The sequence below is a fragment of the Gadus morhua genome, chromosome 16, assembly GCF_902167405.1.
Source record: "Gadus morhua chromosome 16, gadMor3.0, whole genome shotgun sequence".
NCBI lineage: Eukaryota > Metazoa > Chordata > Actinopteri > Gadiformes > Gadidae > Gadus > Gadus morhua.
In genome coordinates, this window is record NC_044063.1 from 23,748,171 (window position 1) to 23,766,293 (window position 18,123).

Sequence of the window (18,123 nt, forward strand, 5' to 3'; positions counted from 1 at the left end):
TTGTTTTTTTTGAATGGAGGTCTCTTTACAGTATAGGATAGGGGGGAGGGGTCAGGGCAGTCACCACATACCCCAGGGGTAAGTCAGTCAAAGTGGATTTTAAATGTATAGTTCCAGCCGCCACTTTTTGGGGGATTCCCATTCATGTACAAAGATTGTTTTGAGGTGTAAGCTTCCACAGCTCTGAAGTGGTGTGGGAGTACGACTTGGACAAGTTGAACTCTTTTTGACATGAGGTCTTCCATGGTACACATTAATGCCAACTTGGCCCTAAAATGGTAACTACAAAACAACCCTATTGGTGAACAAAACAATGTTTTACCCTCTTTTTTGGGGTCAATAGAATGCAAGACAAATGCATTGCCACAAACCACTAATATAATACACATCAGCCACATGACTCCTGTCTGGTAATGATTTGAAACGATGGTGCCACACCGATACCTGATGTGCTCTAGCTTCAGGTACTTTTGATGAAGAGTTCCCATACTCACATCCTTGGATTCCAGCAGCTCCTTGCAGCGCTCGTTGCGGTTGGAGTGGCGCTGCACCTCAGGGTGCACACAGGTGTGGTCCCGGCTGGACAGGATGGTCATGGGAACGCCGGAGTACAGCGTGCGCTTCAGCTCATGGGCGATCTGCGCAATCTGCTTGTGCGTACGCGTACCGAAGAATATCTTGGGGACCTTCTTTTTGGCCTCTTTTTCCTTCTGTTTCACGTCGGCCGAAGAGCCGCTGCACGGGCACAGGAGGCAAGGCACGCGGGACTGCATGTGTGGTGGGGACTGCAGGTGGGCAGAAAGAGAGGAGACAGACCGTCAACTGAATAGGTTTGACTAGGGACTGCAGCGATGGACGGGATTAAAAATAGGGACCAAGAAGCTTTAGATTGGATAGACCAGAAGTATTCTAATCACATGAAATGATCAACCTTGAGCGGTTCTTATTAGCTTTATTTATGTCATGTCGTAAATAAATGAACAAAATCAATTTATCACCATTATGTACACCATGACAGACTGCCATGTATACATTCTGCTCAAAACGTAGAGGCAAGCACAAAGAATTTGTATCTATACAGAGGGAGTCCTGTCTGTGTCAAATGACTTTTCTATGCACTGAAAGGCGATAGCCCCTCCCGTTATTCAGAGCCAGTAAATCAAGCTGCTTCATAATTGGCTGTCCAATGACATGTGGTGGATTCTTTCTTTCCAGTTCACAGGTGAAGGGCATCACTTATGAAACTGATCCTGCTTGTTTGGTGAGCCCTTCTAAGTGGCTTACTTCACGAATGTTCAATGACACTCATGCATCATCCAATCGCTGGCTTCTCAGTCGTAGTATTGTACACTTCATGCACAATGCAATACCAAGACTCCACGAATCACAACGCACTATCAAGTGTTCGTAATTGCCACTAGAAAAGAGACGTGAACTTTTGTAGAATGATTTTGCATGAGAGAAATTAGCTATACACATCTGCTGTAATATGCTGCACAACAGTGAGGCCGTTCAAAATAAATATAAGATCAAATGCAAACGGTAACCACTCCTGCAACTCTACTGTCGAATAGATATCAGAGATCATATATTATTACATCATACAACTAACAAACAACAATTAATAAGCATTCATTCAGAGGTCATATCACCCAAAAGAATACCATGTGCTTTAGTAATTGTGGTAAATAAATAAGGTGAAAACAATATGCAGTCACATCATTTCCCTTAATATAAGGAGCAATATCTGTCCACCATTAAATTGCATTATTAATGTTATGTCATATTTGATGTCATGCTAATAAAAATAAATGGAAATCATTTTAAATTTCCATGGCTCAGTTTGATGGCAAATTAAGGATTTGGACCTTTGCATACATCAAGGTTTTTTTCCCACAGTCCAAACTCTTGCAAAGTGTACGTTTACAATCTGGCACATTGCAATGGTACATAGTTCAAAGTGTTAAACCCAGCATCTTAATGGCCTACATCCTCTCAGCGGTATGGGAATCAAAAGTATAAAAGTTACTGGCCTACCAAATCCATTTGTCACATTGGAATTATTACATTTCCATGAGAAAAACATGATCCCATAAAACAATGGGTGCCAGGTCTTTGCTGTCCTTTAAGCCACCAGGCCGACGCTATGTACAGCTCTAAAGCCGCTTCTTGAGAGAGATGAGGCGCTCCGGTTACCCGGCGGCTCGCTTTCTCAGAGGGTGTTTGCCCATCAAATATTACAATGTGTGTTGCCGGAGAGGCCACCGAGAGCCCTTGCAGAGTCGCGTCACAGAAGTTAAGAGGGATAAGGAGCTCTGAGCCGATGGGAAAAACAAACAGGGGGCCCCCGACACAAGTTCATGTTACCTTTCTCCCCTGGAACAGTTACGCTTCGCAACCTGGACCCAGGGCCCGATCACCTTACCTGCTGCTGCCACATTAAATAGAGGCATCCAAATATCCTGCTCCAAGATAGCCAATAATTACTTATTCATCGGCAGGTGGGGGGAGGAAAAGAAGGGCCTGAGCAAGGGTAGCGGGGGCTGCTGATGAATAGAGGCCCTTGTCAGGAGCCAGCAGCAGGAAACAGCTGACACAAGGGTATCCTTTTACACGCCTGCCTCCTGAGATGCCAGCACAACAAGGTTTCAAGCTTGGCCCCACGGCCGAGAGCAGACACCCCCCTGGAAAGGAATGCAGATAACTAGGCTATAGGGGCAAGAAGGGGCACCATCTCTGTGAGCGAGGACACAACGTCTCATTCAGCGCTGGATGACTCGGGTTCTTGGGTAACACCAAGGGTGAGAAAGCTTCACTTTCTCCGTCACACAATATGTGCGATCCAAGAACAGCGGAGCAACTCAATCACACGTTCATTTGCCGCAACGTTGAAAACAATTCGGTTTTCAAAGTGTGCCCCTGATAACAATATTCCATGGGTAGTACAAGACTTTAAACTGCATATATAAAAATATATATTAATTACTTGAATAGGTACTTTAGTCGTATCAATGAATACCCCAGAGTATTCACAGGTAATGATACCCGGGCTTCTCAGCTGCTGCTACACTCCGCTGCCAACACCTGAGAGATGGGAATCTCACACTCTGGGAGGCCAGCGTAGGGGCGTTGAGGGGCTGCAGCCTCTCAGTGCGGCTCTGTCTCGCTGCCACCTCCTGTTGGACAGCGATTTGCTCCTCATGCCGGAGACTTCCCGGGCCTGGAATGCATTCCTCCGAGGTGGGCTCCCAATACGCAATAGCTTTGAAGACATGACACCAAACACCCCGCATGCATGGGCACACATGGCCCATAGGGGGGCTGGCAAATATCTGCCCTCCGAAGCACCTGTTTATCCCTGGGGCGCAGTAACCAGTGGGTGAACCCCATTCAATATTTATCCCTGTGGCTTTCACAGATCAGCGGCCCAGGCGAGGCAAACCCTCTTAATTAAAACTGGAGCTTGCTTCAAAGAAGCCCATTCAGGCCATCAGTCAGCGCTCGGGGGACAAAGGAGCCAGGTTCAGGTAGCTTCACGGAAACTGGAGAGGGACATGGGTTTTTTCTACTCTTCTGCTCGCCCTCCTCTTTTTCCACCTACCTCCAACCCACATTGCCAAATCCAAGTGGCACACCTGTGGCCGCATTAAGATGCTGTTGTAGGAGATTACTGATTCTTCGGGAACCGCATGGGTGTACTTTGACTCTGAGCCGGGACAGGGTTCCGGGTAGGGTGTTGATCTCAGCAGCCTACTTGGTAGTGTAACCAAACGACATGGATTATTTACCACCGCTGTGACCCGATGCACTCTGTTTATTTTGAGCATGGCAACAGGTTTACACATCACACTGGTTACCATGCAGAGATCCAATCACAGAAGCTTAATCCTACATTTCAGGGAGAAAGTTACATGTTGAGCCAATATGGCAAAATCTGACAATCAACATGGTACATTTGGAAATCAATACCATACTTAAAACCCCTGCTGCTTCATAAATGTTATTAATTAAACATAATTTGCAGATCAGTTCGTAAACAGGTCCAATAAGTGAATTCAATGAGTTCCATTCAAATGCTCTTTCAGAGGATTTACAGAATTACTGAAACAAAAATAAATGGTACCAGAGCTTAACAAGTAGGGCTTTACTTTTTAATAAATCCCACAGACGCTATTGTGGGGGACGGATCGCCATAAAGGAAAAATATTGCTGATAGTATCATACAACATAGTATTTAAATATTCGGGCTTCGCCCTATAAACAAGGATAACATAAGATCCAAACAATATACAGTTTATTGTACCTAAATATCCATCACCTGCAATTTGAAAAAAAAAAACGCACCAATTGAGATACATTTAAGACAAAAGCAGCCTTTTTAATAAACACTTAAGGCATCCACTTTATTTGGGCTCATTCAATCAGGGCCATCTGACTATTAAGTGGACTCCACTGCCACCAGGTGGTGATTGTAAATGGGAGCCAACAGCCTGATATAGGCCTTTCCCAGAAAAGGTAAACATTTTTTGGGGGGTAGAGGTACGGCGGGTTTACCCTCGCAAACCTCATAGTAGACTATCAAGTATGTTTTCTCTCCTTTGATTTTGAAAGTGGAAAAAAATACATTATTTGCCAAGACGTCAAGAATAAATCCATGATGACTTACATAGAATTCAGTACTGGCGATCTCCGTTGACACAGCCTGGCTTTTCACCTCCATGGTCCAGCGCCTGTTCACTTGTGTCAGGTCTTCCTCGTCTGGGTCATCATCAATGAACACGATGCCCCGGTTCATACACTTCCTTTTACTGCTCTGAAAGAGTGCCACAATGAGTTTAGAAAACCCGTTCCAAATGCCAGGATGATACCTGCATGCTTGTATAAAAAAGAAGCTTAATACCTTCTGATCCGAAGATGGAGTGCGAAGGCGCTTCCTGTCTGGTTGAAAGTCATCGTCTTTCTCAGGGTCCGGGCTGACAGATGTCTGTGGCAGAGGAGCCGAGACAAACGACTCAGTTTTGGGAACGAGCGTATCTGACAAGGATGCAAAATCAGGGTGAAGTTCTGAATATACATTTGTTTTAATGACATATTAAAAGCTGTGAATATAACAATTAAAAAGTGTCAAAAAAGATGTTAGGGACATACTTGTAGGTGTACATTGTTGTAGCACCACTACAGTCATAAATAAGAATATAATTAAGGATAATTATTTACCACTTTGCGGGGGTGATTGATGTTGCACCACCACTTTCTCAGGGGACAGTGTGAGGTCCACCACATTAGGCTTGGGCAGTTTTGGGGCACAGGGAGCCTTAGTGTGACAACTACATTGACAGGGGGTAGCACCCTCTGACTCCTTTGAAACAGCCTGTGTTTTCTCCTCTGAGCAGCATTTGCCCTCCTGGGGGCTTCCTCCTGGTTCAGGTTTGGCTGTCACAACAAGCAAGTTCGCACAATTAACCTTCAGTCACCTTCACTTTAAGTAATTATTAACCTTTCCAAACAAATGCCATTAGTCCATAAAAATCCCATAAAGGTGTATTTAATTCAGCTTTTTTTTTTACGAAATTGTTTTTGATTCAAATGCTGATACAAAGCTCACAATGGATTAATCATACTGCTCGCCACCCTGACAGACAAATTGTGTTTGAAAGGGGATGAGAAGTTACATTTCTTGGGACTCTCCTACCGTATTGAGCCTGCTGCCAGGCAAGAGCTGAGCACAACAGAGCCAAGCTCTTCCCACTTCCTGTAGGACTCTCCAGTAGACAGTGCTGGCTGTGGTTAAGCCCTCGAACAATCTGCAGATTTAGAAGACAATATATTAATATACTGCTCATACCATAGGAATAATACCAATACATCAGCAGTGCATATTAATACACTATTGATAGTATGTTATCAATCCTGTGGCGTATTCGTGGTAGATTGATCACTCCTTGTCACTTTCTTTTATTTCAAGTGGTGACCAAGTGAAACTGAAAGTGACTGAGGCTCACCGAGTTCATCATGGCCAGCTGGGAGGGATAAGCTTTGCAGGGGAACTGAATCTTGACCCCTCCGATGGTGTATTCCACTGGGGGAGCAGCCATGTTTATCTGCGTCCTGTCCAATAGTAGGGAACTACAATACGGTGAAGGGCAAAAACACCAACCAACAAATCAATTTAACAGGTGTGAACGTAATAAACGTAGTGGCCGCCGTTTAATATTATTGCAGTTACTTTAATTGTGACTGTCAACGGTAAACCTTATAAATACCTACACATTACTTTAAAATGTAACCTACCTGAGCTGGGAGTTTGAGGTTAAGTTCGCAAACGTCAACTCCCTAGAAAGGATAAGAGTGCATACGATAGGGTATAACTAAACAGTTGACAACCGAACTACATTGCGCTGCATCCTTCATGTCATTCAGTGTAATTTTCCACCTATCAGACAATGTTTTCATGGTATATCATCATAACGCTGGTGAGTCTTCCCGCCATTCGATACACGGAAGCGTCACAGCGGATATGACGTTGGTAAACACAGTTACGTCCATGCTTCAGCATCCATGCGTTTATTTAATTTTTCTGCAGTCAACGGTTGGCTGGCATTCGCAGAAGGGCGAGAAATAATCAAATGCACGTCATTCTTGTAGTCAACCAGCAGATTCAATTGAATAACAATTTTAGCAACAAAATCGGCCTAGGCAGACAGAATCAGAATGCAGCAGCGCCCCCTGGCGTTCAATCAGCCGCTGACATGCGCAGTGCAGGCCCATTTCATTCATGGTGCACGGTGTTAATATAATTACATAATGATATATTATATAATTTTTATTGTTATTATACATGCTTCATATGCAGCGAGTCTCCGGTCATTCCCAGGGATAACGATGGTAGCCCAATGCTGGAAATATAGCTACATATATTATGAATTGTTAAATTTCTGTTGTTTAACAAGTTACCGGAAAAAATTAAAAATTGTATTTGGGATGCATCTCTTATTATGCACCAAACCACTTATTAAAACAAAGATTCCTAACGGCTACTCTTGGAGAGTAGCTGTATATATTATATATATATATATATATATATATATATATATATATATAGAGATATATATATATATATATATATATATATATAGATATATATATATATATATATATATACACATATATATATGCCAAAACATACAATTATTATACATAGATTGAATCATTTCAATATTTTCTTTACAGATTATTTTATTATATTCACATTTAAATTGTACACATGCACTTATTGGAGTATGGGGTGCATTTGCCACGGTAAGCAGTGGTTTAACCAAATATAACAACTTTTTAGATAAAAAAAAGAATAGTAGACCTTATCTTATAATCATTAAGATATACTACAGCGAGGCAAAATTATCTAGCAGAGACTGTCATAAACACATTAATACCTCAAGTCAAGATTTCAGCTAAATCAAACAATGCTACAAATTTTCTTGATAAAAATTGCACTTTGTTGTATCAAAAATCCACAGCTCTCACTTAACATCATCTTCTGAATTAGGAAAGACAATTGTGTTTGGCATTAATCTCTGCTCTGCCGAAAGCAAATATTAAATGATCAGTTGTGATATTCTATGTCGATCAGATCAATGCATTTTCTGATGACGGTAAGGCCATGATTCTGTACACTTTAAGAAATAAATACTCCACTTATTTAAAAGACAGCATTCTACAGGAACAAATCACTGGTCCCATCCGCTTAAAACTTTGTTTGCTTTTCCTTGCTTATCCCAGGTACAACAACTGAACAGAATAATAAACCGACACATCAATACACAAACAGCTAACATAATGACAAACAAAACTAGAACCCACGCTGTTCGGGTAACTAAGTTGTAAGCAAAAATACAAATGATCAGAACAACAATTGAATTTCACACAATATCAATATATATCCAGGTGCCACAAACGCATGCCTCTTGTGCTTTTTTAGTGAATGTGGAGTTCTGCAGGTTGAAGCGTGGTCAAAGTTCAAATAAATAGCCTCTGGTGGGGTGTATGTAACAGTTAACTTGTCCAACATTTAATTTGGAGCAAAACAAAGTAAAACGATTCACCCTCAACAGCGATTTGTAAGCATTTTTTAACATGTGTAAATCATTTCACACTTTTGTTAGCTTACTGGTTCTTACTATAGCAGCACCTTATTGTGTTCACGAAAATGTCATCCAGTATTCACAAGTAAAATGGGTAAATACTTGGACTGCGCATGCACATATGCACACACACGCACATACGAGCGCACACACCAAGGGTTATGCAAAGTTCATTGTAGAAGTATGTCCTTTATGGTGAAGTAGTTCATCAAACAGGATTTTGAAACAGTAAAAGTAAAACCAGGTATAAAAATATATTCATTTGTTTTAAATGAGCATATCACAGAATATTTACATGAAGATAATTATATCTCATAGTATTTTGCATAATTGCATAAAAAGACCAACCATTAACATTAAAAAATAAAAGAAACACTCAAATTGCGCACTTTTCCAGAAAATGGCAGTTTGGACATTCATATTATTATTGACCAAACGAAGAGAACCAAAGTCTACGAGAGAGTTAAGGCCTTTTTATTGTCCCACGTTCCCGCAACGCAATGACAACGCAGATGCTGCGACGCAGTCGTGAACGTTTATGGTTCTGCGTCGGGTTTTAGTTAGCGGACCAATCACAGCCCTTGCTGCTGCGTCGCCTTGACGGAAGGTTACGATTTTTGGGAGGCGAACGTCCGGCCCTTGGGGTGGAAGCAAGGAGGGTCCGCAAGGACGTAAGGGGTCCGTAACCCCCTTGCGTTGCGTGTACGTGGAACCATAAAGAGCCCTTTAACCTCTTACTTGATGTCCACCAAAATGTCAAATATGTGAAGGAGAGGTGCTACATGGTAATACATAAGTTAAATCCCCTAATGATGTCAACAAGACTGCGCTTTACACCAAATAGAGAAAGGTTGTGGAGTGGGGAAGGCAGCATCTTTACTTCATCTTGGTTTGAGTGAATATGAAGTGTATTCCTCAGTGTGGTCTTGCAGGGCTGCAGGGAAAAGTCCCCCTCAGCACACACACACAGTGGCTTTGCCGTGCTGCTGGAGCAGCGAGCAGGCAATGCTGGATGAGTTGCTCGGGCCCTTCTCCGTGCTGACCTGGACCTCCACTGCCCTGCCCCCCTCCCTGTGCCGTGCCTTTTTGGCGGTCTGGTCAGGCGTAGCTTGCATGTTGGTGGTCCGTTTGCTGCCGGGCAGCCCGGCGGCACTTTCCCTCAAGGCCTCACCCTCGTCGGTCAACTGCGATGGTGGTTCATTGGATTCATTACACGTAGGGCTGGAGGTGAAGGGGTTGGATGAGAAGATGCTGAAAAGGCTGCTGCTGCTGCCTCCAAGCAGGCCATCTGTACGCTCCAGACTTGGGACCAGCTCGCAGACGTCAGGGGCCATGTCCAACTTGGGAACCGGCTGCTAAGATGAGGAAACATTGTTGTTGTTTTTTTAATCACGGATAACTACCAATGTATTTTTGTGAAGTGCTTAAAAAGGTCCATTCAATTCTTTGGCTTTGATTTAGACCACAGTGGGTGAATCAAAGACATAAATAGGATTGTGCCTTTTTGGTACCTAAGTGGGGCAGCAGTAGCACTGCTGCCAAACATTTATAAACTCCCAGCAATTGAAAAGGCAACAATCAGAGATACTATATAAAAGTGGGACACATTGGTATCAGTCAAAACCCTATGCACGTCTGCCTTCCTCTCACCCTCAGGATCAGTGTGTCCGAGCGAGAGATGGAGGTCGGGGGGGTCTGGGACACCCGGGCCAGATCCAGCAGCACCTCCTCATGGTGCAGCATGTCCTGTGGGCTGCCTGGCTCCTGCAGGGCAATAACAATGGCGCTGGTGTTGTCTGCACGGAGCATCCGCTGGCGCCACCGCAGAAGGGCATGGCTCACAAGCTGCCGGGCGCTGGAAACACCACATGGAGCCTGCCATGGCGAGACATTGTTATCGGGGAGAAGGAGGCCACCAAATTTGTATTAAAAAAAAAACTACATGCTTTTTGGTTTGAAACCATATTAATTAAGATGAATTTAAGCGCAGAGCATGACACAATGGTACAATGCAGATACAAGTCCAATGCTATTTGGCTGTCAAAGTACATATGTATTAATACCATCGCCTCATCGTTGTCCTGGCACATGGAGATTGCATCCTGGGGAGGCACCATATTCCAGAGGCCATCACTGCCCAGAATAATATAGCGATGCTTTTTAGGGTCCAAGGTCACCACACACGTGTCTGGCTCGGGTGACACCACAAATTCACCACTGTAGAAGTCATAACTCCAGAGGTCACCTGTTGTGAGACATGAGAGAAGTACGCGTTCTTGGCCTGTTCCTGAACATGATTTTATGACAATATAAAAACATACATTACTTCATTGGTTAAATTCGACATAAACTTATAGAAATTGCAGATGAATTACTGGTTAGTCGAGCTACCAGAAAAACGGAGGGTCTGCACACTATTTAATTGCTCCAGAAGTGGAGTCAAGCTACCAGGACATCAATGATTTGAAATTAATATGACAATAATTAAAATCAATGGAAAGAGGCCTAATATGTTGTAGACAGTCACATCCATGTCATGCAAACTTCAGATGGGGGCAGGAAGTTATGCAGACTTTCAAGAAACAGTACCGGTACTCTGTTCGTGTGTCCAGTGTGCAACCAAATGCGCGAGAAAGATACTAGAATCCAATTACAAAACATATGGAATATATAGGTATTGTATAAAAAAATATTACATATATTACAGATTAACTAGCTCTAAAGTCAATGGATATAGTAAATTACTTAACTGCAAAATAGATATATAGCTCAAAACAAAGCGTTTGAAGACTGTAGGCACATTACTTTATAGTGTGGGCCTGAGTCACTATGCTATGGTAATACCAACGCTTCCTTCCCCCCCCCCCCCCCCCCATCTCATGTTCGCTCCACTGGTGTGTGGTTATCTGCAAACAACCTGTTGACCTTTTGACTTCCAGGTGACAACCTTCTTCGCAGAACGGTCAATGTTTTGTGTGCCTTTCCTCTACTTACCTAGAGCCCTCGCCACTGCCAAGAAGGGAATCTGGTCGATGACGGTGCTCCTGCGGACAGGGCCATTGTGGCTCAGCCTGGGCCTCTTCCACACTACCCGGTTCACTCCAGACTTCTTTATGACACTGAGGATGGACCACACGGAGGCCAAACGATTAAACCGTGGCCTCGGTTGGTTCATCTGGATCTTGCAGGCACAATAATTTTGCCTGCAATTTTCGCATTCATTCCGAATGCGTCCAGGATGTTACAGTGCACTATCATCAACAGCAAAATAATAAGATAAACGCGAGATGCGTTTAGGTTTAGGAACACATGGAGAAGAAAGTGTATTTCAATATGCTTATTGTGGACAAACATGGAAGGACAAATGTGGGGATAGATTATATATATATATATATATATATACACATATACATATACATATATATATATATATATATATATATATATATATATATATATATATATATATGTATATATATGTATATATATATATATATATATGTATATATATATATATACACACACACACACCAGTGGCGGCTGGTAGTTTTTAAAGAGAGGGAGGAAGGACCGCGCGCTTGGTTGCCATTGGCCTGCTTGCACTGTCGGTGTATGGTGGCATAAGAAGTTTCAGTTTTCAGTTGGCATATTTCAGGGTGTTTTGGTGAACTACAAAATAGTAGGGAGGGATAGTTATGTGAATAAATTTGATACAAAGCCACCAGTGGCATCACTGTAATTTGAAAGCTGGTGGGCAGCATGTCTTTGAAATGGACCACAAGGGCAGAAGGAAAGGATGCAAAGCCCATTAGTCAAATCAGGCCTACCCTAAATCTGGGCCTATTTTTGCCCTCAATGACTGAAGTTATTGGTTGTAATTTAGCTGTTTATTTTCAGGCACAATTGTTTTAAGAAAAGACTGACCAAAAGTGATGCCATTTAAAATGCATCATGCTCTGAATCATTCACCCTTTCCACAATATCAAACAGAACGGTCAGAGTAGCAAACTAGTAAAAGAACGAGAACATTATTCTAGATTCAACCTGATCTATAGGCATGGTGCCTAGCAAGGAAAGTCGCATATCAGCACCAACGTGAACTTGACACTAGTCGTGGCGTTTGGTTGCCCTATGAAGATTTTTCACATCAGGGAAACCATAAACAGCCCAGTTGGAGATTTGCCATTATTCATTAGCAAACAGGGCCAGCAATACATTCGATTGCTAGTAATGCTACCAGTAAGCCATGAGTACCTAGCAAACCATGTAGCACCCACAACACTGATGTTGCCATTACTTTTGGTGATCTCGATTTTGCGAAGTGGTCTACCTTTTTCTTTGGTCGCTAGCTTAGCACTGTAACTCAATGAATGGAATGCTTTGTGCAATTAAACATCAACAATGTCCTCTGTTTCCAATGTTTCCATTGTACACTTTATTCGCAAATGTTAGAATCTCGTTATCCTTCAGATGATTTCACCTGCTTCGCGTCTAGACTGAGCGGCAATGCAGGCAGAGCAGGTTTGTTTGTTATCAACAGCGTTGCCAGATTGGATAAATTTCCCGACCAATGATAATTTTCCCAGCCTAAAGTGGTTAAAAGTAGCCCAATTGGGTGGGAAATCTGCCCAATCTGGCAACACTGCTCACAAGCCAGGGATCCTGCTGATTGGTTCATAGCGCAGCGCGACTAGATTTTTGCGCGAATCAGACGCCTGTAAGGTCACACCCACTCAGAGGAGGACTTTCCTCCTCTCTCCCATTAAAACCCATGTTATTCACCGGCCGCCAGTACTTTCTGGGAAATGAATATATATATATATAACAACACTGCTCACAAGCCAGGGATCCTGCTGATTGGTTCATAGCGCAGCGCGACTAGATTTTTTTTGTATATATATATATATATATATATATATATATATATATATATATATATATATATATATATATATATATATATATATATATATATATATACACCTACTTCTAGAGAACTTTGTTTTTGTTCTGACTTTGTTTAGTGAGGCTGAGGAGACTGATCAGATAGTCAAATAGAGCTGCTTTTTTGTCATTAATGCCGTGTTTCCACTGCAGGGTGCGGAACGGATCGGATCGCAAAGGTGCGGTAGGGAGGGGGCGGTATAGCCCAGGGCCCCGTTTCCCGATAACGATGGATCTTCGCTCGTACGATCATTCTCCCGATGGATCTTGCGATCCATCGTCAATTTCTTTGGAGCGTTTCCCGAAACTCCTCTTAACGTGAACGCGCATTCGCTGCACTCACGACGTCGTAGGATTGTAACTGTCTACTGACACGGTGCTGAAATGGGCTCCGTAGGAGGGGGAGACGCAGGAATGTCGCAGGAAAATTGTGTTAAAAAGGGTTAAAATATATCCCCATCAAGGACAACAGCAGCCTACAAAAAAAATAGACTGCAATTATATGAATGCTAAAGACATTAAAACACAATTGATTAGGCTTAAACTGACATACATCAGTCCTAATCCTGAATGCACTGTGCGTTTCACGGCATTTTCCCCCCTGAAATAATTCCTCTTCACACCTGTGAATAACCCGGGAGACGTCCATGATGAGGAATACAACGAAGCCCACCGTCTGGCCCGGTGCATCGTTGAGCGCACGATCGGGAGGTGGAAGTTGCGCTTTAGATGCCTTCACAAGTCAGGCGGAGGGCTCCAGTTTTCGCCGGCCAAGTCATGCGCCGTGATATGTGTGACGGCTATGTTGCACAACATTGCAGCTAAGGCTGGGGTGGCATTGCTTGAACCGGAGGACGTTGAGGACGATGACGATGAGGAAGATCGGTGTGAGGACGGCCTCCCTCATAACTACGCGGCTGGTTTTCATGCGCGTCGAATAGTGATTGAGACTTTTTTTAACCCCCTCCACCCTCCCTCATGTCACTAAACATTCCCGTCAACGTGACCAATCCCCACCATATCCCAGCCTTTTGCCTGCTTCTTTGCTTGTTTTTTATAATTTTTTTTATTTCTTTATTTTTTATTTTTTTTAATTTCTTTAATTTCGTTATTTTTTATTTTTTTGAATTTGTTTAATTGAATTTTTTTTTTTACATTATTTTATGCTACGTTTTATGAGTAGCCTATGTCAGTCTGCACAAATCCCCCCACTTTCTCTCACACATTTTGAGTGCCCTGCCTGCGCAAACATTTTCTGGACTGTCCCGTTTTATTTTGGCCATTTTAACATCTTTATTAATAAATTAATTAATAATCTTTATTAATTACCAAACTAAGAACATAAAGGCGCAATGCGTTTTAATAAAACGCATCCAATATACGGAATGTCCGATGGTGACGCCACTGAGGCTATAGCTGACGATGCTCTTAGCGTCCTACGAGTACCTACGAGCACCCCTGGAGTACTCGTTAGCTACGAGCGTTTTCAAGACGTTCGTGACCAACGATGCTTTCGGGAAACGCGGTGAAAACTCTACGATGCCCTTTCGACGCACTTCACGATCCACTTAGGCTAACGACGCTTTCGGGAAACGGGGCCCAGCTCAGTTCCGAGGTCGCGTTTCCACTGCCGACAGTACCCTTATTTTGTGGTAGGCCGGATGTCGATCGCCGCGGCAGCTACGTAAACATCGTAAACAACGTCTTCCTCCCCAAGAATGCAGACGAATGTCTCCACCTCCTTGTTCGCCCAAGCAAGCGTTTTACGCAACATGTTAATTGTAAAGAATAATACCTCGAGGCTACTGTTTGTTTGTTTTTATCCCCGCGTCACCCGGAAGTGATGATTTTGTCGACCAATCAATGGAGGGGGTGTGTAGCTAGAATTTCCCGGGACCCTTTCAGGCGTCTCGTCTCGTTTTCAGTACCCCAACGGAGGAGTCCTGAAAACGAGGCCAAAACGGGTACGGCTAAGTCCGGGTCACGCCCACTTTTGGCGGTGGAAACGCGACCCGATCCGCACCTTTGCGATCCGATCCGTTCCGCACCCTGCAGTGGAAACGCGCCATAAGCTCCACCTGCATGGGCTTGAGGACAGTACCGAGTTATCACCAGAAGACATACTGGAGAAAATGACATCAATGTTATCTACTTAGCCAGATAACGGTTTGATCTGCTATTGTGAGACTCTTGCCCTTACTCTCTTATCATCAGGGTTGCTGGGATGGCAGAATCAAAAATGTACTTGTCGTGTGTGTGTGTGTGTGTGTGTGTGTGTGTGTGTGTGTGTGTGTGTGTGTGTGTGTGTGTGTGTGTGTGTGTGTGTGTGTGTGTGTGTGTGTTTAGTAGATAGATTGGTGTCATCACAGTTTCATCTACAATAGCCAGAAGAGTCTTGGGTAACGTCAATAATCAATGTTTAGGAGATTTAAATAACTGTCTAGTTGTACCAGTCATTGTCATTTTAATTCATTAATTTAAGTATCCTTTTTTTTTTACAATGAACAACTCACTATGAAAAACAAAAAATCCCATCATCTCCAGAAGGCCTGCAACCTACCTCCCGCCTAGCCCTTCGATCCGCTCCCTCTCCCGGGGAAGTTCGGGCTTATGATCCTGTGTGACTTCTACTGCTTTGATGAACTGATCGCTGGAGTCGTCTTGTACCCCCAGGACCACGGCCGAGTCCCCAACATGGGCAACATACATACGGTTGCCCCGGATCACAACAACACTGGCCGTGGTGCCAGATGTACTGGGGAGCCCTGTGAGCGTCTTTGGCCATTCAGCTATCATGAAGACAAAGAGGTAAAATAAATACACCCTTTAATCAACAGTCTGTTTACTGTTCTCTGGACACCTGGAGAAATTGACCAAAGAGTGCACTTCTAACACAAACAATTGACCCCCATACTTAATTTAATAAGACAATTTGTATTAGCAAATAAGTCATATTTACATTCCAAATAGTAAGCTGTATGCAAGCTGCATCACATTGTTATTATTATAACTATGTCATTATTAATACAATATTTAACCATGTTGTGAGAACCAGAATTACATCTAACAATAATATGTGTTCATGTAATTTGCAAAATTGCGGTTTGGGCCTACGGTCCCAAAGTAAAAAATAAAGCCAAAGTGACAACACATATGTGCGCATTCTATGATAGGGGCTGTGAAAAATGTTAAGATACCTACTACGTAGTTAGCCCAGTTACCAAATTAAAGAATTGTAAGAAGAAAAGACTAATGTGGGTATAAGTGCTGAGAATGGGCTACTAATTGCCAGTATTAATTATAAAGGGAAACGTCTATATTGCAACTTGAATGACATAGCATGCCGGGGCATGTAGGATTATTTGAAGCGATCATGACAGCTGGTCAAAGAATTGGAAATACTGTATGTTTACTTTTAGGCCTGGGCGCAGCAATGCACGAAGTGTCGTTCGATTTTTGCAAATGATATACTTTACTTGTGCTGTATATCTAAATATATATTTTTACATGTATGTAAACGTGGCAATAAAACCTTTAAGCAACTAGGAGAAATTATCTGATCAGGTGAGAGAACCAACAGACCTTCTGTTGGGATGCGTTTCTGCGCTGCCCACAAGGGCATACTGGGACACTAGTATGCAATCGGGGATGTTCAGTGTCTACCTGGCTGAACCTGGACTACATAATCTGACAGCAAACTGTACACAAATGCAAAATCTAGTCGGTTAGAAATCATGGGTGAACTGTCGGGTACTCACGCAGCTTTTTCCACATGGCATGGTGACAGGCGACGAATCCCTTCCGTATGGCACAACAAACCTCTTCTTCACACTTAGACCAAAACCCCCGTTGTTTCTTTATGAACTCCCACAAATTGTCTCGGGCGAACTGTGCTGCCTCTCGGCCACCGTGACCATCGAAAACGGCGAAGAAGGCGACCGAGCGAGGCGCACAGTCCCCGGCATCAGCCGGTGTCTGGTCTGTAGACGGACGTGTTTCGACCTGCTCGTTTTCTATCACTTGTATAGACGTAGCTTCAATACGTGGGTAGATATCTGCCTCCGTGGTCCTGGGTGAGTGTGCCCCATCGACCACATAACTGCCGGTGGTCCCACTTTCGTATTTTTCCCCCGTCCTCGACACCTCCTCCCCCGGCTCGGGCTCCACTACGACCTCGGTGACATCCTCCATGTATTTTCTGCCTCCTTGGTCGGTGAAGACACTGACTCGCATCAATAATGCTGTTTCCATCGCTAAAATAAAATAGACTCTGTATTTATGCCGCCGAAACCATAAATGATGATACAAAGATGGATAAGTTGAGTTATTTTGCGCCGTTAGCGTCCAGCCTTTGTTTATGTTCGAGCTTAGTAGGCATGCCCGGGCGTGTTGACGTCAGAGGCGTCTCCTTCTTCGAGCACGTTGAAAATATATAAGATCTAAACACCGACCGACCGACCGACGCCCCCTGGCGACGAGAGAAAAAAAGATCTAAACACCGCCCGACTCTCTATCGCCCCCTGGTGGTAGGAAAAAATAAGATGTAAACACCGACCGACCCTGAAACCCCAACCGACTCTCTTCCGCCCCCTGGCGGCGTAAATATAACAATAGAAACAGGAGATGTATGGGACCATTTTATGGTAATAACCTGCACATATAAATAATTAAAGCAAGAAGAAACAGCCACAAATATATTTTTTATCCCACTTATATCTTAATGCAGTGCCACACGAGGAAACCATTCTTTGGTCAAAGACAACACAAGACAACAAAAGAAAGAGGACTGAGGAATAGCAACAATAAATTATTTTGCTGCTTCTTCGGGTCTCCGGAATCTAATGAAATCACCACTTGGAATTCATTAATTACATCGATTTACAACAGGAAACGTTCCTCTATTTTTAAAGGTCCCATGACATGAAAATCTTACTTTATGAGGTTTTCTAACATAAATATGAGTTCCCCTAGCCTGCCTATGGTACCCCAGTGGCTAAAACTTGCGTTTGGTGTAAAACGAGCACTAGCTGTTCTGCTC

The 18,123-nt window shown here is 43.2% G+C and overlaps 2 protein-coding genes across 3 annotated transcripts in view; both read right to left on the bottom strand.

Moving 5' to 3' along the window:
- Window positions 1-6,517, bottom strand: part of brip1 (BRCA1 interacting helicase 1) — a 30,685-nt gene extending 24,168 nt beyond the window's left edge. The window contains exons 1-7 of the mRNA XM_030381476.1: window positions 6,292-6,517; window positions 6,003-6,126; window positions 5,693-5,804; window positions 5,218-5,433; window positions 4,901-5,034; window positions 4,667-4,813; window positions 495-785 (exon numbers count right to left, since the gene is read on the bottom strand). Coding sequence (XP_030237336.1) covers window positions 495-785; window positions 4,667-4,813; window positions 4,901-5,034; window positions 5,218-5,433; window positions 5,693-5,804; window positions 6,003-6,095 — 993 coding nt within the window. The 5' untranslated portion in view covers window positions 6,096-6,126; window positions 6,292-6,517. The remainder of the gene's footprint in view (window positions 1-494; window positions 786-4,666; window positions 4,814-4,900; window positions 5,035-5,217; window positions 5,434-5,692; window positions 5,805-6,002; window positions 6,127-6,291) is intronic.
- Window positions 6,518-7,216: 699 nt separating this feature from the next.
- ppm1da (protein phosphatase, Mg2+/Mn2+ dependent, 1Da) lies at window positions 7,217-17,494 on the bottom strand. Of its 2 annotated transcripts, none has more exons than XM_030381707.1 (6): window positions 16,844-17,494; window positions 15,646-15,874; window positions 11,136-11,260; window positions 10,205-10,386; window positions 9,792-10,016; window positions 7,217-9,496 (listed from the first exon to the last, which is right to left on the bottom strand). In XM_030381707.1, exons 1-6 carry the CDS (start codon window positions 17,334-17,336, stop codon window positions 9,095-9,097), a joined length of 1,656 nt encoding a protein of 551 aa, XP_030237567.1. In that variant the 5' UTR covers window positions 17,337-17,494; the 3' UTR covers window positions 7,217-9,094. The 2 variants fall into 2 exon arrangements, with proteins under 2 accessions (XP_030237567.1, XP_030237568.1); XM_030381708.1 differs by having other exon boundaries at window positions 7,217-9,493; window positions 16,844-17,336.
- Window positions 17,495-18,123: the final 629 nt, after the last annotated feature.

Excerpts from the sequence above, each read along its gene's own strand:
- ppm1da (XM_030381707.1), bottom strand. The coding sequence starts at position 17,336 with ATGGAAACAGCATTATTGATGCGAGTCAGTGTCTTCACCGACCAAGGA. Across the intron at positions 10,387-11,135 it reads GGCAGTGGCGAGGGCTCTAG|GTGACCTCTGGAGTTATGAC; the intron begins GTAAGTAGAGGA and ends GTCTCACAACAG. Across the intron at positions 10,017-10,204 it reads AGGACAACGATGAGGCGATG|GCTCCATGTGGTGTTTCCAG; the intron begins GTATTAATACAT and ends TCGCCATGGCAG.